General features: G+C 35.7%; 1 protein-coding gene across 11 annotated transcripts in view; it reads left to right on the top strand.

Moving 5' to 3' along the window:
* The window catches only part of itfg1 (integrin alpha FG-GAP repeat containing 1), a 250,996-nt gene that overhangs the window by 209,704 nt on the left and 17,078 nt on the right, over positions 1 to 24,214 (top strand). For 9 of the 11 annotated variants that reach the window (XR_015496042.1, XR_015496043.1, XR_015496044.1 and 6 more), the window contains exon 15: positions 15,823 to 15,947. Coding sequence is in view for 1 of the 11 variants with exons in the window: in XM_087261654.1 (XP_087117780.1) it covers positions 15,823 to 15,947 (125 nt within the window). In the remaining 10 variants the exon portion in view is untranslated. Of the gene's footprint in view, positions 1 to 85; positions 841 to 15,822; positions 15,948 to 21,043; positions 21,441 to 24,214 lie in introns of those variants that run through there. The other 2 variants (XR_015496049.1, XR_015496048.1) reach the window with 2 other exon arrangements.

The following is a 24,214-nucleotide window of genomic DNA, read 5'->3' as shown; positions in this document are numbered from 1 at the left end:
AATCAGATTAGACCAATGGCATCTCGATCAAAAATGACCAAAAAATTTTTATAATTTTCCTATTTCAAGTTTGACTCTTCTGTAGTTACGTTGTCTACTAAGACCAAGATTATATTGCACAGCACCTGAAACATTTCTCTATTAAATAACTTCCAGTGTGACCACCTGCTTGCAAAGGGAGCTCTGTTATCATGGTCATAGTTTGGCAGCAGAGTTCTTTGACTTGACACTGGAATGAGTGTATAGTTCAAGTCAAGTAATAGAGTGAAGGAACTATGACGTAATCTTATAAGGTAATCAACTGCTAACTTAAAACTGGTTCCCTAGATAAAATCCTATAGAATTACAAATAATAAGCTCTGTGTTTAAACACTGTTCATTACACTTACATGTTTTGACCAACCGGATAACCCTCACACGAAAATACAACTTTGAGCATTTTTGGATCTTAAATCCAAATGCAAGAATTTCAAAGCTAACCTTAGGCTATAAACGGACTACAGTGCCTTCGGGGCACTCGCCAGTGATGTCAGCACCACCCTGCTAAAGACAACTTTTCAAGCTTATTTTTAGAAATAAAGCCCATGACTAAAATTTAATCTCTCGGTTTATTAATAAGTGTGTCGCTCATGTGAATACAACCCGCTTACCTTAGTAACAGATGACAGAAATCAGACGTGAAGGACAAGTCTATATGCCTGCAAGTTCCATCATGGACACAAAACAACATTTGATATTAATTTTTTTAGTCATGAAGTACTGTGAAAAGCAGCCTTTACAGTCACTTATGCTATACATTTTAAGGAGTAAATATGTTATGACATATTTACTCCCATGATGAAGAAAAAAAATTATGAAAAATCAATTGATCAAGTTAAAATGACAGTTAATATGTATGTATTTTTACACATTTATTCACACATTTGCATTAATGAGAGCAGGAAAGAGACAGGCAGCACTAAGGCATTATCTACAAACAATGTGAATTCCCAATTAGAAAAATACTACAAACCATAAAATACTATTTATGAAAATACTTAAATAACAGACACATCCAAATGTCCAATGCAAGCGGGCTGCGTTTCAGACCAGTTCAGCTCCATGACGTGTAATGTCTCCGACACCACTTACGTATAGTCCAATTTAGCAACTTAAAAGCAACTGTCTTTTTAAAAAAGCGTTAATAGTTTAAAAAATCAAGAGTGTGATGTAACTGATGTGTTTTATGTAGTAGAATAAAATGTGACAGTATCTTGAGTTTGTGTAAGCCACAAACATTATTTAAGTGATTTAATCGAAATCCAGTTCAAAAACCCATTAACTTTAGGATTAACTTTGGGACAAGGGAACCGTAACTGCTAAAATGCTAACTGACTTCTGGGTTTTTGCATACAAATTAACGTCATAGTTCCACCACTCTATTCTCATTCCGCTACATGTGTGGACATACAGTACAGAGGAACTAAATGTCATGTCCTGCAGGACCACGTTGCTACATAAATTAATCATAAATACAAACACAACACTGGACATAAGAGCTGTTTTTAAAAAAGCCTACGCATATCTAACATATACAGTACTACAAGATACTTAACTATATACATAAGACAGGCTGAACAAGTACTTTTGCTTGAGACTGAGCAATGTTTTTCAGGATATTGTGCAAGAGAGGTATTAAAGGTGAATATTGTGCAAAAGAGGTATTTAAGGTTCAAGTTCCTAGTCATATCACTGAAATATAGGTATTTTAATTCCTTGTCATATCACTCTAGAACAGGGGTCAGGAACCTTTTTTCATCAAAGAGCCATTTCAGATTTTTTATCAAATTCGTTGAGAGCAAAAGAGCCAAATGGGGTGTGTGTATATAACAAAACCTTCACTATTATTTATGTCCATGCACAGCTTAAAAATAAACAAACATGACGCATCTTAATGTATAAAGAAAGGACAATTTTCTGATTTTTTTCTTTTTGCCATTGCAACTTATGAATTTTTGAATTTACATGCGTGAGGTTACAAGAGAAATGTAAATTACCATAGAAATTTACCATAGAAATGTAAGAAATATAAATTGCCCTTTATTGTTGTCACGATTCAAGTTAAACCACAGCACCACATATGCGCATTGGTTGAATTGTCCTTTTATTGTGAAGCGAGTTCTTTTTCATTTTGCCTTATAAAATACAATATAAAGGGAATTGTAATTGTATTTTCAATTGGAAACTTATTTCTAGTAACAGTTCTATTTTTTTACCTGGAATATTACTAAAGAAAATCAGCTGGAGAGCCACATATTTTAGTCAAAGAGCTACATGTGGCTCCCGAGGCATAGGTTCCCTACCCCTGCCCTAGAAAATAGCAACTTTTCATTTACTTAGTACACCATGTACCTACAGAAAAGTCAAGCTTTGAACAGGATAATTATCTGAACTCTTTGGTCATTTTGGAGTAAGTCGCTAATGGTCTAATCCGATTCAAGTATCTATGCTAAGCTAAAAGTGCTCCCACCAGTCCCAGATATCAGCTGAATAGATTCAAAAATGGTAAAAATGTTTTATTTGGTGAAGTGGAGTGTTCCTTTAACTGGAGCATTGGAATTACTCTCCTTCAAATCAGAACCACATCTTGCTATTAAATTATCTGGAGTGAACCGACTCGACTAAACCAAACAAATTGCACTGTGTTTTCTCAATTGGCCTAATTTAGGAGCAACCTGCAGTTCCTAAGCAAACTTCTCTCCCAGCAAGAAATATTCTTTAGACCAATTTTGAGTTAATTAGAAGCGTGACTCAAACATCCTGTGAGGAATTCATTAGTCTACCAATTAAATTGTATTGTGTACCACTGCAAACTGAAATATATTAATGCACAAACAAAACACTACATCACAACTAATATATATATTTATGTGTATTAAATGTAGCTTTGCATATAATTAACTTTATTATGGACATTTTCTTGCTTTTGCCCATTTGTGCACGTAGCCTGTAGTTAAATGCTGCTTGGAGGCATCCTCTCAAATCATATCTGAGGATGATAAGGTACTTCAGAGGGTCCTGCTTTCATGCTTGTATAATTGGGATGACCCTCGCAGTACTGAGTTAATGAATGAGAGTTGTAAGCAAACAGAGAGAGAGACTGTGAGGAGAGAAAGGTGAAGTATGGAGGCAGACACAGGAGGAGGGAGTGGAGAGACTGACGCAGGATGAGGAGAAGTAGATGCAGATCAATATGGGGTTCAAGACGCTGCTCATTAATTAGCCAAATGAATGTGGCGTATAATGAACAGCCCCTTTGAATCTGAACCAGTGAGGGACACACAGACACACTCTACATGTCCTACACATCTGCTGGAATCTGATGACTTTTTTGCATAGGAGATAATGTACGCATTTCAATTTGAGCAAGTGTGCTAAATTGAGTTAAGATTTCTACCATCTGTGGCTAGTTTTCATTTTAGGCTGAAAATAGTTTTTGAAACTTAATTAGCATTGTGAGAACATCTAATTGTTGTTTTTTCGTATCAGTTAATAGCTTTTTTGTTTGGATTTTTTGCAGCTTTTACTGAAATTTAAATAACAGTTGTCTCACAAACAAGTGTTAATGTGCACGTTTAGCCATGCCTTTGTTTAGTTTTAAAGGACTCATTACTGTTTTCATTTGCTTTTTTCTATGCTTAATGTTTTCATTTCATTTTTATTTTCACTTTTAGACTTGGTTTACAAATGAATCTTCATGCTAAATAAATCGTCACTAAGATATTTATTTGATTATTTCTGCTATTAGAGGAGGACATGAAAATTCAACTTTTCATTTTAAGTGCTCATTATGGCATATAATATTACTTCAAATGAAGACATTTATCTCTGAAATGGTAGCAATTTGACTTGTGCTCTCTGAATTTGTACTAACCACATTTCCAAATTATTTTCACATTATCCTTAAACCACATTTAAAATCTCAACAAGATCCCAGTAGTGAGTGGCTATGAATAAAGATGTTCTTTTTCATTCTAAAGATGAAAAATAAGTTATTTTAATATATACCCATATATGTGGGTGTTTTTAGCATTGCATGTATAGTGTATGGGTTGTGCCGTCTAAATATATATATATATATATATATATATATATATATATATATATATATATATATATATATATATATATATATATATATATATATAGTATGTCACAAAAGTGAGTACACCCCTCCCATTTCTGCAAATATTTATTTATATCTTTTCATAGGGCAACACTGCAGATATTACTCTTTGACACAATGAATAGTAGTCAGTGTAAAGTGTGTATAGCAGTGTAAATTATTGTCCTCTCAAAATAACTACAAATACAGCCAATAATAGCTGAACCCCTGGCAACATAAGTGAGTACACCCCTAAGTGAAAATGTGAAATGTCAATATTTTGTGTGGACACCTTCATTTTCCAGCATGGTTTTAACTTTCTTGGGCATGGAGTTGACCAGAGCTTCACAGGCTGCCACTGAAATTATCTTCCACTCCTCCATCACAACATCATGGAGGTGGTGGACATTTGAGAACTTATGCTCCTCTACCTTCCTTTTCAGAATGCCCCAGAGGTGTTCTATGGGGTTTATGTCTGGAGACATGCTTGGCCATTCCATCAGCTACACCCTCAGCCTCTTTAGCAAGCCAGTGGTCATCCTGGAGGTGTGTTTGGGGTCATTATCATACTGGAACATTGCTATACAGTCCAGTTTCATGAGGGATCTGCTTCAGTATGTCAAAGTACATGTTAGAGTTCATGTTTCCCTCAATGAAATGTAGCTCCCCAATGCCAGCAGCACTCATGCAGCCCCAGAACATGACACTGCCACCACCATGTTTAATGGTAGGCAAGACACACTTGTCTTTGTACTCCTCACCTGGTTGCCGCCACACACACACTTGACGTCATCTGAACCAAATGGGTTCATCTTGGTCTGAGACCACTGGACATGGTTCCAGTAATCCTGGTCCTTAGTTTGCATGTCTGTCGCAAATTGTTTGCAAGCTTTCTTGCATCGTCTTTAGAAGAGGTTTCCTTCTAGGACCACAATCATGCAGACTAATTTGATGCAGTGTGCGGCGTATGGTCTGAGCACTGACAGGCTGACCTCTTAAAGCACTGAATGTTCTTGATCACTGTGCTGCAGCACAGTTTCAGAGTGTTGGCTATCATCTTATAGCCTAGGCCATCTTTATGTAAGGCAACACTTAGTTTTTCAGGTCTTCTGAGAGTTGTTTGCCATGAGGTGCCATGTTGAACTTTCAGTGGCCTGGTTGAGAGAGTGGAAGAGCTTTTATACCAAACTAAACTCACCTGCTATCTGTGGATACCCAAAACAGTGTGACACTTATGAGTTACATGACACAGGGGAAGAAAAATGACTAATGGTGCTCAATTTTAACATTTTCACTTAGGGGTGTACTCACTTTTGTTTCCTGGGGTTCAGCTATTATTGGCTGTATTTGTAGTTATTTTGAGAGGACAATAAATTTACACTGCTATACACACTTTACAATGACTACTTATCATTGTGTCAAAGAGTAATTTCTGCAGTGTTGTCCTATGAAAAGATATATGCAACAGTTATAACGTTATAATATTATTACAATATTAATGAAAATATTATAATATTAATTAATTAATATATTATAACATTAGGCGACGCAGTGGCGCAATGGGTAGCACGTTGGCCTCACAGCAAGAAGGTCGCTGGGTTGCTGGTTCGAACCTCCGCTCAGTTGGCATTTTTGTGTGGAGTTTGCATGTTCTCCCTGCATTTGTGTGGGTTTCCTCCAGGTGCTCCGGTTTCCCCCACAGTCCAAAGACATGCGGTACAGGTGAATTGGATAGGCTAAATTGTCCATAGTGTGTGTTTGTGTGTGTGTGTGTGTGTGAATGACTGTGTGTGGATGTTTCCCAGAGATGGGTTGCGGCTGGAAGGGCATCCGCTGCGTAAAAACTTGCTGGATAAGTTGGCGGTTCATTCCGCTGTGGCGACCCCGGATTAATAAAGGGACAAGCTGACAAGAAAATGAATGAACGAATTATAATATTAATTAAGGACATTTGGAAAATATAACATTTTAAGTCTATACCTATTTTACACTGTCAATGCCTCTTAAGTCATATGTTTAGCTTAAATTATTGTTTTTAATTTTTAATAATTAAGCCATTTTTTTATGTAGTCTACTACGTAAAAAAGCTTTTGCATAAAAAATTTATTTTTGTAAAATTTTATATTTCAGTGGTAAAAAAAACACATTTTGTGTCTGTTGCTGTTCTGGTCAACTTTGTAACATCAGCACTAAAAAGTCTTAACAGACTGTAAAGTTCATGAAAAAAAATTGCATGTGACTTGCTCCAAGTGATTTCACTTCCTCTGGTCTGTTTTAGACATGCCATGTGGTATATAGTATACCATTGTATATCAGTGGTTTGTTCTCTACACAATTGACCAGAAGAAAAAAAATATATGAAATACAACAAAAAATTCCTTGCTCTGTTAAACATTATTTGGGAAATATTTGATAGAGAAAAGAAGGCTAATAATTCTGACTTTAACTGTATATGCACACAGACACTTTGTAGAGTTTAATCATTTGTATTAATCTAAAGTTGGAGTCTTATGCATTTTAAGGGAGACGTGAATGTGTGTGCATGAAACTAGAACTTTGTGAAAAATAAATAACGCAGTCCTGTAGAATTGCTTCTTTGAAATCCCGAAGCCACAGATTCCGCATGTGTGCTTGCTGATTCTCAAAATGCCCGTAAAAGCTGTCTCTCACCCACATTTACTTGATCCACATTACAAGTCGAATGTCTCTCGAGTCCAATGACCATCTTCCTCTCTCTATTCACAGTCTCGCACATGTGTCGTGAAGTGTGCTTTAGCCCGCAGCTGGAGCGAGAGCTACGATTAGTATTGATCACAGCTTTTGTCCTTCTCCGAATCTCCCAGAGCAAATATAGAGCCCACACATTCACAAGCCAACAGGATTATCACAGCTCGTTCCTGCTGTCTTTTTTACCCAGTGTTCTCCTGTGATCGGATAACACTTTAATCACACAGCCTTTAGATATGACCACGAATACATATATCTTTATGAAAAGACGGGGATCTCTGCTTGTGTTTCCTCCTCTCAGTCTCTTCATATCACTCCAATCCATCAAAATCACAACGAGAGCACATTCACACTCATCGCGTACACCGTATCATCTGCTTCCTCCCCATGAAGAGCGATAGAGGCAACGACTGCGATAATGACCTTTGTTGGAGCCTCGTTTCTCTGTAATTGATCTGAACGCCTTCTTTTTTTTTCCATTAGGACAGCTTGAAATCCTTTCATTATGTTCAGTGCACATATATAGAGAGAAAGAAAGAGAGACATATCTGACCTAATGCGGTTCTTTCTTCTATAATTACCACTCTTGCTTGCTCTATTTCTGTCTCGATCTTACAAGATTGAAGATTCAGAGAAACTCTATTTGTGTGATAAACAGGGCTGTGTGCTGGCCAGGCATTAGTAATTATTGTTAATATATAAACACAGATGTAAATCACAACATAACTCTGGAGTTGGGCTGTATGATTCTGGCTAAAATGAGATTCCCAATTTTTTGGCTTAAAATTAAGAGCACGATTTTCTCACGATTCTGTAGATGCAAAATAAAGGTTAATATGAACGGACTTTAAATATGCCCTGGTCACTAATTCACAGTAAAGCGATGACATCAGAATGCTATTAATAATTCTGAAGTTGAATTATTGTGTTTGGGACACATGCATGCAATCTGTCACTGACAACACTATTAGGCCATTTTTTTCACTGGTAAAATGAAACATTTGTCAGATTCCTGCTTACATTATATTCAACATTATAAAGGCTAGAGTAGTTATAGTGACTTAAAATGATGTTATTTACAACTTTATTACCTGTTATTCACAGCCTATGCAGGTTCTGTTCACTCATTTGCGGGCACGCACACGTCTTTGCAGTAGTAAACAGTGTGTCAGCTCATGTGTCATTTCGTGGACATGAATACATCATTGCATTAAGGCAGAATAGTCATTTTTGGGTTAATTAAACCTTATAAATATAGTATGTAACTTTTTCAAAACTATTTGTAGGTGTCCATGTTACAAAGAAACGTATATAAAACAATGAGAAGACTTGTTTGACCTTCTTTATTCTTCTCCTGAACTTAAAAATATAATTGGCTGAATTGTAGAGATGCTAGATTAAGATCGTGTGTACAGTAGGTTCGAATCAAGATCATGATCATTTATTGATTAATTGTGCAGCTGTACTCTGGATATCTTATTTTTTCTATTTATCAGTAAGTCTCAGTCATATTAGAGTTCATTGTCTCCTTTAAATATTCTGTTAACTTTGCAAGTGAACTTGTGTCATCTAACTCTCACTGGATAATTGTAACGAGATTTGTAACCTGTTTAACACAGGTTGGCCTGTGCTGTACTTGCAAGTCCAACACATGACTATAGGGGACCTTCAAAATAAAGTGTTACTCTTTTTTATCTTTTTTTTTTTTTTTTTTTTGAATACATTTTTGGATTTATGTCACCCTGGACCACAAGAAGTAATGGTATATTTTTGGCAATATCAAAACGTGCATCGTACAGGTCAAAATGATAGATTTTTTTTAATGCCAAATATCATTAGAATATAACGTAAAGATTATGTTCCGTGAATATATTTTGTACTTTTCCTACCATAACTATAATATAAATATATCAAAGTAATATAAATATATGTAACCCACCAGTCCTACTGCACCAAACCCAGTCTGAGTAAAACAGGTAAAACAGCATAGTTTCATATAATATGCATTTGAGCTGAAGAGTAGTAAAGGCCTATTCACATTTATTTCTCTCTCTCTTTGCAGAAAATCATTCAGGTATTCATGTCTAGAATTCTTTCTGGTGAGATTGACTAAAATGTAACACTGAACTCTTTGTGAGTTCTAAGTTACTAAAATATAACTTTAAAAATATCTGTCTTTTGTGTCAATCAGTTGTTCTACGTTCTTTCACATCCTCTCCTTCCACACTCGATGCCATTCTGGCTTTGAGTGGCCTTTTTTTTTTTGCTCTGCTGCTTTTTGTGACGGTAGCGTGATAAGATGGGAAATGCTGCTGGGGGCCTCTGGAAGACTCCACTTATCTCCCTCAGAGCAGACACGTGTCGCTACACACAAATCAGTGTCTGGATCAAGCCGCCATTTTGGCCCGGCGAGTGGTTGTTCCTCTCTAACCTCTCTAATCCCTCCGGCCCAGGCAGCATCGCCACCATTTGTTCCTTTTATCGCTCCACAAGCGCCCAATCGACAGGGCAAAGAATGGTTTCTATAGCGACGTTCGACCCGAGATCATTTACCAAACAGGTTTGCTTGGGGAGATGATCTTGGCAGTTGGGTTTAGGGTGAGAGCATGGACTCAAAATCTACTATTCTAATATGCTTCGTTTTCTTTCTGGCGTTGCTTACACTGCAGATCTGATCTCCTTTTTTTTAGCACCTGTTTACTTTCACTGTAAACTAGTTTATTGTAATTTTAATGTGTTAACAGAGTTAATTAGTTAAACAATCAAAAAAAAAAATTACACAAAGAAAGTGTTTGTTTTTTCAAACATGAGTGAAGTGCATGTGTTTGTTTTTGATGCAGTTAATGCACCTACCCCTGACCTCATCTTTCATTTCATACAGTTGATTGGTGCTGGTCATAATGCAGGGCAATAGCTGACTGAATGATTAAGACTACACAATACAGTAATCTATACCTCCTACAATTCAAGATATTGGTGCAAAAATGTCCCTGTTTAGGGTTTTTGTGTAATATATTATGTGATGGATAAAGGTGTTTACATGAACCATTTTGAATCCGATTGAACAGTCTGTCTGATGATAAATGGATTATTTGGGTGCATGTTAATGTAGCCATTGAGTCTGTAAAACATCTCTGATGAACCTGCGTCTTGAACAGATGTTCAGTATATAAATAGATTGTGTGTCTGAATTTATTCATAAAAGATAGTGTATCTGAATGACCTGTACAAGCTGTGAGTTTTTACCAAACCAGTGAAGTTATCTGCTCATTTCAGTGAAATATAATGTAGCGTTCAGGAGCAAAGCTGGTTTATTCATGCAATTCAAAGGGCAGAGGTTGAGAGCAGGTTTCTATAGTCCTGAATGTTTCTTTATGTGTTCAATTTAATACTAATATAAAGTTTTCATCTCAATTGTGCGAGCACATACAGTACTGCACAGGAATATGTGCTTCATAATACGACATTTAAAGTTCACAGAGAATCAGATATAGATGTTTAGACACAGCTCAGATATTCTGATATTGTATATGTAACTGATTTAAAACCATGTTTATGAACAGATGTGGAGTAAATGGAATCTTGTGCAGATTTTTCCCCAAGATTTTTGTGTGTACACCTGTGCAACAAGTGCTAATCTTAGTCAGATGTAAGATAAAAAAAATCAGATTTTTTTTGTGCCAACATTAAAGCAGCCTCTGTCTCTTTATGAACTATATATTGTGGTTTGCAGATACGTTTTTTAAAGTCAGAGACAGAAAGAGTTGTAAACCATTTTTCTTTTTTTCCCCCTACGCTCTCTCCAGAGTGCTTTCCACCTGTCTGTTGTCTTGTCAGATCGAAGCTATTTTCTCTCTGCCTTTTTGCCTTGCATGCATTAGAGTACATGCTCTAGTGAAATGGTCCTACAGCTGTAGTTAGAGAGAAGATTTGCCCTTGCACTTGTGCGGACTGTGGTTGAGTGAGTGTGTGAGTAGGTGTAGGTGTGTGTGCGTGTGTGCATGTGTAGGAGGTGAGCTACAGCTCTATTAGGTTGTCCTGCACCTTGTGCTTGACTAGCTGAATCTCAATCCTCTTTTGTTTTGTGGATGCTGCCAAACAACATTATATATGAGAGGTTTTCATTCTGGGTTTGGGGACATAAAGGTGTTACAGGGCCTGTGGAAAATCTAAGTTTTTTTCAAATATAAATTAAGATAATATTTTAATATAGAATTCATAATTGTTTTTGGTTTTATTATAAATAAAATACAATCTAAAGGCAGATTAATAAATTATGTTCTTTACATCACCCATAATGGGGTTTTAAAACCTCACGCAGAGAAATGGTCTATAAAAAGTGTGGCTTTAGAGGTGCCATATAATAAAAGTTTGCATATCTGCATATACTTATGCATAAAAATAAGGGTTCAATACATGGAAATGACAGTCCATGAGCCTTTATTAACATTGTTTTCTTGTTCTTATGTAAATCCTATGAATGTAAAATCTCCCAGGCTCTGTGTGATTGGACATTTTTCTTAGTGAGATTACAACATTTTCACCATTATATTTGAATTCACCTAACCTTATAGTAAACGTATTATATTACACTTATTTATCAAAATGTAATTCTAATTTAGCTCATATTTCATCTGCAACACAGCTTAGGTTACATAACAACGACAAAATAGGTTACACTGGTGGCATAAAGATATCTCACTCACTCCTTTTAGCTAAAATACAGTAAGTGCTGAAAGGAAGTGCCTTGTCATGGTCGCCATGGCTAATACCGACGCTGATACGCACCTCTTTTAAAAAACGAACTACACGTACACTAGCCAGTGTTTACAAGTGTCAAGTCCCATGAAGGAGCTCCAGATGGAATTTTTTTTTTTTGTGTGTTTAATCAAAGTTGTTACGCATTCGCCGGTTCCTGCCTCTGAATGAGCGAGTTTTAGCTACTTGTACATTAAGGTTGCGTTCAGAAATAGCAAAACACCTGCAAGAAGCAAGACACAGAGTAACATAAAAACCTCACTGCCAGCTAGCGCTTCGGAAGTGTTATTGCAGAGCAACACAATCAGCATGCAGAAGTATAAATGCACGGCTACTTGCAAGGCAGGCGGCGTGCATCCCGCTGATCACTCAACGTGTATACCAGACTTAAACGGTGACTGAAGCTCTGCACAAGACTTTTGGCCAGCGGAGAAATTAAAATGGTCGTGCCGAACTGTGTCTGGTTCTCTCAAGGTTTTTTTTCTTCACTCCCATCAGGTGAAGTTTTTTTTTCCCTCTCCGCTGTCGCCACTGGCTCGCATGGTTCAGGATTGGTAGAGCTACGCATCGATGAATGTGCTCTTCAGTGTTTGAACTCTCAGTAATGATTAAATCACACTGAACCGAGCTAAACTGAACTGAACTGAACTGAACTTAAACACTAAAAACTGAACTACACTGTTCCAGTTACTATGACCATTTATGTGAAGCAGCTTTGACACAATCTACATTGTAAAAGCGCTATACAAATAAAGCTGAATTGAATTGAATTAAACCTCTCTTATGCAAGCCATCTGATTAGTTTCTTAAAATATTTTGTTGGCAAATGAAGTATGATTATTTGAAACACATTTGTGTGTGTGCGTATGTATGCGTGTATGAGAGAGAGAGAGCAAGATCTGATTAACCGGGAAGTGTTGGAGCAGAGATCCTTGATATTACAATATTCCAATGACCATTCCAAATATGGTTAAAATGGAGCTCTCTTTTCTAGGGGTAATTTCATTAAAAAATAATAATAATAATAATTTTCAACTAATACATACCAGCCACATACCATTCTATGACATCTTTACTTTTTCATAATTTCTTAAAAGAGTCCTTTTAAAAACTATTTTAAAAAACAATTCAAACATTAAGCAGTTCACTGACTAACACACTAACTAATTGATAATGGAAAATATACTGCAGATGAAAAAACCAGCATTATGTGTTTCACCACTAGAGCAAGACTATGATATCATTCATGTTTTGTATTATATGAGCTGAAGTTCTTTTCCTGGTCAGCAAGACTCACTCTCCTTTTTCCATCAGTCTAATTGATCCTCAGTCTGCATCCAGAATTCCTGGACCGCTATTATGTGCCAAGAGGGAAGTTATTAGGACACCCCTGTTCTGCCTCTCTCTCTTTCTTTTCTCTCTGATGTGTAATGGGAAATCAGCTTATACACATCTAATTGTTCTTCTCTTTAATGGCATCATTAAGCCGGACACATGACACATGAGCAATGGACTGACCTTTCCCCGGTCGGGGACTGTGAGCACTCGCTTCAGCAGGACACGCATAAAGTGCTCCATCAGTTAGTTCAGATTCAGTTTAAGCATCCTTCTGCATCCAGAATCATTAAAAATGAGATTTTAGGAACCAATTTGCTGATTATACTGTAGCTTTAAAAATACATGTAGCAAGATAGGGACAGGTTAGTGATTAAAGGAGCAGTTGTGTTAAAATAATGTTAAACATATTCTGATTCTTCTTTTTGAAACCTAAAAAAATGCATCCCTCCATAAAACTAAATCATACTTCAGTGGGATAATAAATGTCTGCTGAAGTGATGAGGTTTTGTGAGAAATGTATATAGTAATACTTTAGCGTGGGGATCACGTTATCTATTAACAACAAATTTTACCTCATGAAACTCTTATTTACTGCTTCATAGTATTTAGATGTGTGAACTTACACTGGTCTCACGGTTCGTTTGTGATTATCATGCCGTCAATTCGGTTCAATTTGATATCACAGTGAATTGAAGGTGCTTTCCGCACTATTTGATATTTTCTTCACAGCACAGCAATTTTTGTATTAAAATGTATAAATATATTTATATACTATTTGTAATACAATTTTTTCCTTTAATACAGTCAGATATATAAGCTGTACCTTTAAACAACATGAGCACTAATAGCAAATAAACAAATATAAATATCGCACTCGCTTTCTGAGCCTTTTCTAGCAAGTTCTTTCGTACATTCTATTTGATTGGTCACACGCTCAACAGAAAGGGCTGCGATTGGCTCTTATGCGCTGGCACTCTTCACAGATAAGTGACACTGATAAACGGCAGTGGCAATTATAGCTGATCCATTTTCCACACGGTGGAGAAAACTCTGCTGACACGCGCTCGTGTCTGTATCCAGAAGTATCGATGTAACAGCCGAGTAGAGAGGAAAAGTCATGCCAGCAGGTCAATAGGCCACAGTAAGAGCGGGAGAAATGGAGTTTACTTTCATTCTCTCAGTCACAGTGAAATAGGGGCTTCTGCTGTAAGTGTCAGTGAAAGACTGATCCAGCAAACACACACGCAGTCAAATTGTGCAGTTTCTGTTTTTAAGTAGTTGGAGCATTGTAAATACTCGCGCTCAGCTCCCTCGCCATAGTAAGCTACGGTGACATTGCGCATATGAGATAAATGACTTCAGTACATAATAACCAGTTATGATTATTACTGAACCGATACCGAATTGTCCGCGTCTGCATCGTGGTGCACCCAAAAAAACAATTAATTTTGACACCCCTATTTAGTATAGTGGTTGTGGTTAAGTTTAAAAATGTGATTAGATTAAGGGAGGTAGAATATAGTCACGTAGAAGAATGCTTTTTGTAGTAAGTAAATATCCGTAAATTAATAATTATTAATTTTCCATATATTGTGATTCATGTTTCTAATTTTTATGCGTCCCCGTTTAGTTATGCTTTTCAATTGCATTATGAGACCTTGATCTTTTTGTACTTTTTACTACCATAAATAAAGTTTTAAAAAGCGACTTTTATTGACATTTTTAATAGGTCTCAAACTGGATTGCTGGAGGACCGCAGCTCTGCACAGTTTTGCTTCAACCCTAATCAAACACAACTGATCAAACTAATCAATATAACTAGGTGGTTGGAGCTAAACTACGCAGAGCTGCAGCCGTCCATGAATTGAGTTTGAGACCATTGTGTTAAAGTGATATATTATCTGGGTTGGTGTTGTACTGTATATTACGGTACAAAATCCTTGTAATAAGCTGCTAGTACATTTTCTATTATTTTCCCCGATTTATTTCTCTGCATATTATTTCTTCAACATTATATTATTTCAAACTACTAAAATGTCAGTAAAAGTCAACTGTAGAGTCATATTTTCTAGATCAAAATTCAACAGAGCAGAAATCCAGGTTCCATAATGCAATTCACAACAGTAAATATACTGAAATCACAAAACACAAAGACTTTTTATTTAACAGATTTTTTTGTGTAGTTAAAAGTGAAAGTTAGTGCCCATACTAAAGTGTTACCAAATATCTTTATATAACCCTTTATGAACTGTTATCACTCATATTCATTTATATGTATCTAAGACAAACCTCAACCTCAACAAACCAAAAACTAATCCTAACTACTACTGTGAACTTAATACATTTGAGTAAATTAAGCAAATTGAGCACAGTAAAACCCAATAAATGAAGAGAACTTAAACTAACGGAGTCCTGTAAAACCCAATTGCTACAAACCATTTGAGTAAAAAAAATCTATATGAGTAGTGTGAACTTACTCCATTTAAGTTGAAGTAATGAGGTGCAGTATTTAATTAAATTATTACCTACAACACTGAGTTCAAAACTCTTTTCAAATGAGTATAATTAACTCATAATTAACTTCATATGTACATAATTAAGTTCTGCATATGCTGAGAAAGCTTATAACAACAAGCCTTATTTATGGATGACTCTAATTCTTCTGTTTTCTCCTCTTTCATCTTGTCCTCCCTCACCTGTTCTGTTTTCCTCCTTACGGTTCTCTCCTCCTTGTACTCGGCTGTATACTCGACTCTCTTTTACCTTTCACTCCTCCATTCCGCATCCCACTCATACAATTTGGCTCCTACAATTACATGTTACATGTCATTTTTTTTCTCTGTTTGTCTCTGCAGCGGGGCAGCTCAGCCAGTCTGCTCATCTGGCTCTCCAGCTGCCCTACACCGTGCTCGGTCTGGGGCGCAGCGCCAACTTCCTGGATCACCTGTTTGTGGGCATCCCCCGGCCCCCTGGAGGGAAGGTACAGACATACCTTCTCACACACGCTCACAGACACTCGCCATATGGAGGGAGGTGGGAGGATTCATGGGTAGAAAGGCCCCGGGAGAGGATGAGCATGCAGATGGCCTGGTTTATTTCTACCTGCTCCTGTCCTGAGTCTGAGACAGGAAACATTGTGTCTGACACTCTAGATCAACCCAGGCTTGTTAGAAAATCAGGCCTCAAACTAAACCATATATATACAATTCACTACAGTTTTTAGTCCAAATTAACTCTAGAGTTAGAAAAACACAAGCAAACTTATCATTCCATTTATGATTACATAAAAGATTATTAGTTATATCCTTCCGGTTCCTGGAACAATTATTTGTTGTCTGTTAAAAACAGCTTGTTAAATCATAATGATAGGGATGTATAAGTTTCTTATTAGTTTGCATATTAGCTGTATACTACGGTGGCTAAGATAAATCAAGTTAATCAAGTTCATGGATAGCAACACCCTAACAAACTATGAAAACATTCTCATTAATTTGACAACACACACATTCTCACAAGACATGCAAATATATTAACATGCTGCAAATAGCGCAGACCACAGTGGAAATGTGTCGCTGAAAAGAAAGTGACAAACACGGCTGCTTCCTGTGTAGAAGTCTTTTTTTTTTTCCTGATAGTACAGTTCCTTGCTGTTTGTGTATTTTTAGCCCTAATAATCTGACGAACTGCACAATTAATGTTATATGAAATGTCATGTTATTAGGAACTACTCTTGAACTAAAAATAAACAAAAACTCACTTCTCAGATCTCCAACAATAGCTCTGTAAATAAAAGGAAACAGTCAGGTTCATCACGTTTTTGCTGTCCCCCAATGTATACTGTATCTGTTGTGATCTGATTTATTAGCAGTGTGTTTTTATGTTTGCAAGTTTTATGAGAATTTGCGTTCTTGTGTGTTGTCAAACTGATGAAGATGCTCTGTCTAGTTAAGTGTTTCTTTATTTGCACGTTTTCTTAACTTGCAGCATCATCATATACACATACATTCTACATACCTTAAAGAGTTCATGAACTGCCTGTTTTTTAGTTGTGTAATGTTGTCTGAGGTCCACTTAATTTTACATTCATAAAAAAAAACATAATTTTAATGTAATGAGTCGTTTTCTATCGTTTTTACACTCCTCACAAAAGTACATGTACCATTGGTATGGTTGGCTAACAGTTAGCTAACAATACTTGTTTCAACAGTCCCAAAGTAGCCAAAGGAACAGCGTTGTGCAGTTAATAATATATGTATATATATATATATATATATATATATATATATATATATATATATATATATATATATATATATATATATATATGTATATATATATATATATATATATATATATATATATATATATATATATATATATATATATATATATATATATATATAATAACTGCGTAATAATTATACAGTTAAGTCCATAAATATTTAGACATCGACAAAATTGTAACATTTTTGGCTCTATACACCAACACAATTCAATTTAAAATGAAACGACCAAGATGAGTTTTAACTACAAACTGTCAGCTTTAATTTGAGGATATTTACATCCAAATCAGATGAACGCTGTAGAAATTTCAACAGTTTGTATTTGTACCTCACACTTGTTAAGGGTCTAAAAGTAATTGGACAGAATGATAATCATAAATCAAACTTTCACTTTTTAATTCTTGGTTGCAAATTCTTTGCAGTCAGTTACAGTCTGGAACGCTTAGATATCACCAGACACTGGGTTTCATTCCTGGTGATGCTCTGTCAGGCCTCTAAAGCAACTGTCTTCAGTTCCTACTTGTTCTTGGGGCATTTCCCCTTCAGTTTTGTCTTCAGAAAGTGAAATGCATGCTTAATCAGATTCAGGTCAGGTGATTGACTTGGCCATTGCATAACATTCTACTTCTTTCCCTTCAAAAACTCTTTGGTTGCTTTTGCAGTATGCTTTGGGTCATTCTCTATCTGCACTGTGAAGTGAATTCATCCCACTGCTTTTGTCAGCAGTCACATCATCCATAAATACAAGTGAGCCAGTTCCATTGACAAGCATACAAGCAAATGCCATGACACTACCACCATCATGCTTCACTACTTAAAATCATGAGCAGTTCCTTTCCTTCTCCTTACTCTTTTCTTTCCAACACTCTGGTACAAGTTGATCTTGATCTTATCTGTCCATACGATGTTGTTCCAGCACTGTGAAGGCTTTTTTAGAACTCTAATCTGGCCTTCCTGTTTTTTAGGCTCACCAATGGTTTACATCTTGTGGTGAACTTATTCACTGTGGTGTTTTCTTTTTCTCTTGATTTTTGACTCTGACACAAATACACCTACCTCCTGGAGAGTGTTTTTGATCTGGCCAACTGTTGTGAAGGGTATCATCTTCACCAGGGAAAAAATTCTTTGGTCATCCACCACAGTTGTTTCCATGGTCTTCCAGGTCGTTTGGTGTTGCTGAGCTCACTGGCGTGTTCTTTCATTTTAAGATGAAACAGTTGTTTTGGCCACAGCTAAGGTTGTTGCTATCTCTCTGATGGGTTTGTTTTGTTTTTTTCAGCCTAATGATGGCTTGCTTGACTGATAGTGACAGCATTTTAGATCTCCTCTTGAAAGTTGACAATAACAGATTCCAAATGCAAATAGCACATTTGAAGGGAACTCTGGACCTTTTATCTGCTCATTGTAATTGGGATGATGAGGGAATAACACAGACCTGGCCATGGAACAGCTTAGAAGCCAAATGTCTAATTACTTTTGGTCCCTTAACAAGTTGGAGGCACATGTGCAACCTTTTTTAATTCCCAGAGCGTTCACCTGATTTGGATGTAAATACCCTCAAATTAAAGCTGACAGTCTGCATTTAAAGCACATCTTGTTTGCTTCATTTTGAATCCATTTTGTTGGAGTATAGAGCCAATAATGTTAGAATTATGTCCACATATTTATAGACCTAACTGTATGCTTGACAACCCACATCTTTCATAGACAGACGCCCTAAAGATTTTTAATTTAAAAATGTGTAAGAATTGAGTTCATAACAAACATTCTGTAATAACACACAAATCAATAGTGAACAACACACAATACAAAAGATTGCTCCCACTTGTCTGGTTAGGTATAGTTGGCACATCATTGTCTTTTAGTTTCAGTCACATGTCTGTCTCCATATGTATCGCTTTCCATGTGTACTTTGCTTCAGCATGCATTTTCTTTTCTATAACTCTTTCTTTATTGGTTAGTTTCATCAGGCATGTCAATTTTAAACACGATAAAGCATGAACATTCTAGTGCCATTCATTGGCCATGTGATCTCCATAGCTGTGGAAATACTTGCATGAAAGGGTGTAATAAAACATTGCCACAGTCACATTTATCTGTTTCCGAGAAAATTTAACACCTCTTTTAGCACTTCCCACTTGACATTTCACTTTGAAACTGCAGTGAAATGTGCACGAAGCAACATAATATAATTTCTGCAAAAATGTCATAAATATTCCTTATTTTGGCCTGATTATGGAGAGATATATGCAAGACGGCACTGACATCTCCCCATCCTCCCCAAGTTTTTAAATGATCATGGTGTTTTCTTCGTAGCGTTCTGTTTCTGTCTGGTTTTAGCTGAAGAAGTGCAATTTGAAATGACTCCCTGCTCTTGAATTCCCTCAGTGCTGCTCATTTAAATTTAAGACGTCGGCTTCCTCTGCCGTCAGTGAGCTAAACAGAGGTCTTTATCAAACACTGATTAGAATTGCAGATTTGATTTACCAACACACACTTACACATGAACACATGCATACGCACATTCACATTAACACATGAGCAAGCCTCATGAACAGCAATTTGCTGTGTTGTGTTTTTATCATTGCTGTCGATTTAACATGTTCATTTAGTACGATTAATCCTTTTTTAAAAATAACAGAGTAAAAAATGCACTTTTAATTATGCCTTCTGAATGCTACTACAGCCAAAACACCTTACCACTGAGAACTATTCACTTAGTCTGTAAAGAAAACAGCTGGATGAAGCGCTAAACTGGATTAGAGCACACCAAGAGTTTTTGAGGCATGATTTTTTAAAGCCGAACTGTTTTTAACCTGACAAGGTGTTAAAATGCAACCATCATGATGCAAGACACTGAAAAAACGAAACAACGGCTGAAAGAAATAACACTACTGTAGGTGTTCAGTTGTAAAGATGCTCTTTATTTGATATACTCATCTACAACATTAAACCCTGCCTTCATTTGGGGGGTTTTCTTAACAAATCATTATGTGTGATTAATTGCATATGCATTTTAACACAGTTTATTTTTAGCTGGCCGAGAGTCATTTTATTTGCGTGATACAAAAGCTGTGAAGGGAATGAGAGAGAGAGTTTCCTCAGAGCGGCTCTGCATATGTGGTAGTTTTTCTGACACAGATGAATGTTTCCATAGAGCACACCTCCAGTTCCTGCTGACTGCTGAACTCTCCGAGCTCGTGTGGAGAAGGGAAAGCGGCTCAGTCTTCTCTATCGTTTTCACATCTCTAATCTCTCAACAACCCAAGTTATCATGTCAGAATAACAGATTCTAGAATAACACATTGGTCCAAATGGAACAACAAAGAAACAAAGCTTCATTTATTGAGGAGCTTGTAAAAAATGAAATGTGTGCCTGTTTTTTATATCTATGTTACATCTACTAATAAAACTTAAAAGTATTGAACTGCACATGTATTTAACTAACATTTACTTTTTTACAAGCAGTCAGACCCTAATCCTAACCATTTAATATGTGTTTAATAATACTCAGATCTTATTTATGTAATTATAAATTAATTTTGATGGTTTCATTTAGACATTTTGTTGACTGAAAGACGATTTTCACACTCAAGGCAAATAATGTGGCCCAAATCTGTGTTGTTTTTAATAGGCCTGCCAATTTAATGCATAATATGGTTCAATTAATTGGTTGTCAAAATAACACAGCAATGGTAAGTAGATGAGGTTTGCATAATTTTGACAGAAACACATAGACTGATAATGCATGAGAATGTTGAAAGTGTCATTATGCTGCTTAAAATATTAAAAGGAATGAATATTTTATTAGCCCCACTGTTTATTTTCCCCCATTTTCTGTTTAATGGGGAGAATATTTTTTTCCACGCATTTCTAAACATAATAGTTTTAAGAACTAATTTCTAATGACTGATTTATATTATCTTTGCCATGATGACAGTAAATAAAATTTTACTAAATATTTTAAGACACTTTTATACAGCTTAAAGTGACATTTAAAGGCTTAACTAGGTTAATTAGGTTAACTAGGCAAGTTAGGGTAATTAGGCAAGTTATTGTATAATGATGATTTGTTCTGTAGACTATAGAAAAAAATATATAGCTTAAAGAAGCTAATAATTTTGTCCTTAAAATGGTGTTTACAAAATTATAAACTGCTTTTACTAAATAAAACAAAAAAGACTTTCTCCAGAAGGAAGAATATAATCAGACATACTGTTAAAATTTCCTTGCTCTGTTAAACATCATTTGGGAAATATCTAAAAAAAGAAAAAATAAATTAATGAAGGAGGATTAATAATTCTGACTTCAACTGTATATATCTCTCTATAACAATGTATTATAGCAACTCTAACTTAAAAAACAGTAAAAGCATTGGATGAAAATGCACAGACACTGGATAAGAATAAATCTTTCTAGTGTACACCGTACTTAAATCTGTTATTTAACAGTTTCCTTATTTTGTGATTCGCAAGTGTTTTCCATTTGTTTACTGTTGTGAATTGGATCATGGGACCTTGATCTCTGTTCTACTTTTGATGTTGAAAATTCATCTCTGCGGTTTAACTTTCATTGACATTTTAGTAGTTTGAAATAATAAACTATATAAGAAAACATATAGAGAAATAAGTCTGTAAAATAACAGAAAATGTACTGGTGGTTTATTTCAAGGTTTTTGTAACCTTAATATACAAAACCAACCCAGAGAATATATCACTTAGCTATTAAAAATGCTAATAAGTCACTTTTGAAATTTTTCAACGTTAAACATTTTCGAAAGAAAGATCAAGGTCTCATAATGCAATTCTAAAGCATTAATAAATAAAACATGAATCACAAATTATGGAAAACTGCTAATATACAGATATGTTTTTACAGTGTAAGTTTGTGGTAAAAAATACTGGGTTGTTTTAACTCAACCTTGGGTGGTGGACAAATCCAACCTCTGGGTTACTTTTTTCAATTAAATTTAAATTACCTTTTTATTCAACTTTTGGGTTTGTTCATATTCGACTCAACACTGAGTTAATACAATTGCAATTTTTAGAGTGTGTTGAGCTCCTTTCGTTTGTTCATGCACACAAGGGCAGATATATTGATTTATTGATTGTCCTTTTATTTATTTCCTATTTATTTATGCTGGTGTTTTTTTTAGTCTCTCTTCTTTTCTGTCTTTTATCCTAATGCAATCTCTACTTTTTAAATTATTTGTTTGCTTAAAATAAATTCACAAATAATAAACAATAAACTAAAACTTAATCTTTAACTGATTGTTAGCCTATCATTAATTCTGTTTATTTATTACTGTTTATTACAAATTGTTACTTTGAGTAAATTTGTGTAAATCTATATTTATAAAGTTTTTTAATTAATTACAGTAATATTATTGTCTAAATGAAAATGTTCATCTGATTTATGTACAATGCAGTGTGTAAAGTAATATTTTCTGTCTTTTAGTAGGTGTGTTATATGACAGACTTGCTTTGTTTACCAAATAAAGTGAATCTAATTGGATTTACATTTGAAACGTTAAATAAAAGTTAAAAAGATAGCAGTTTTTGTTTCACATATTGAGGTTTTAGTTATGATACTCCCAAAATAATTCTGCAAAAATATACAGATTTTTACTAAAATTCTCTGCAGAAATTGCAAAAAACGTCCACAGATTCCGTCCGGCCCTACTCATTACATCAAGTTAGTTAGTTCACAGTACTCATATAGATTCCTTTTTTTTTTTTTTTTTTTTTTTGCTCAAGTTTACTTTTTGGGTTTTATAGTGTATGTATAATTTATACTTTTAGGCATTCATTGGGCCACTTACCTCGCTTAATGGATAAATCCGCCTCTGCATGCACACTATCAAATGGAGGATATTTTGAAAGGCATTGCCTTATGTACACATATGCTGGTGCATGAATGAAAAGTCAAAGCAGACTTTAGGTTTAGCTGTAATTAGACTGTAATAAGGAAGCTGTACAGTAAGAGTAATAGTGTTACTTAAAATATCCTGAAGCAATTAGTGGTTTATTTTCATCTAACAGCTATCAAACTTGCATTGAGAATTCAGTGCAAGCAATGAAATGTGTTTTTTCTCAGAGATTGAAAAGTTGCATTCTTAAATAACGTCATTCCATCTCATATCATTAAATTTGCAAAATCTCAGTACTATATTTAAAAAGAGCCCTGTGGAGTTTTCTCTGTTGCATAAGCATAAGGCCAGGGCCTGTCAGTTAGCGTAACCCTGAAGCGCGTGGGCTTGAGTCGTCCTCTCTCTCTCTAATGCTCAGAGGCAGGAGAGGGTCTTTGACTGTAACAAATCTTTGTGTTTCTGCCGGTGCCCACGGTTGACCTCCGCAGTGGGCAGTGACTCGACTCCCCACAGGGAGACCAAATACCATCCCGTCCCTTTCATTTGCAAACCTCATCCATACTCGCTCAACACGCATGCTAAAAATAGCCATTTCAGACCTCACACTCTTCCTCAGCAGCGCATGATAGCGTAATGTAGAGTTATGATAAATGTGTTGTCGGAAATTAAAATCTGTCCCCCTGGAGGATTCCCTTAAAAAGACGGATTTAATGTTTGCCACTAATTGCCGTCGAGAAACGAGTTGAAGAGGGAAAATTACCTTTGTAATTGATAGAGGTACTGTCTTCATAATACATTAAAGCTTCCAGAGACTTCCCTTCCACTAATGAACTTTTTTTTTGCAAATAGCTGGGGGAATAGACCACTTTTGATGCTGCTTAATGTTTGGAGGCTTATTAATTGCACGATGCACTGAAAATGATGGCGTTTTCTCTCACTGAACGACTTCTGGAACACTCTCTGCCGTTGTTGTTTTTTTTAAGTGCCGTCAGGGCTTGATTTTTATTACAGTCTCTCCGAGAGCAGAGTAAATGTTTAACAAATTAGCAGTGCGATAGGCCTGAGCAGAGCATTTGAAGTGAACATCATACACAG

This window comes from Danio rerio, chromosome 7 (assembly GCF_052040795.2).
Source record: "Danio rerio strain M-AB ecotype USA chromosome 7, GRCz13ab, whole genome shotgun sequence".
Classification (NCBI taxonomy): domain Eukaryota; kingdom Metazoa; phylum Chordata; class Actinopteri; order Cypriniformes; family Danionidae; genus Danio; species Danio rerio.
Note: the sequence above shows the minus strand (reverse complement) of the source record. Positions and strands in the feature narration are given on the sequence as shown.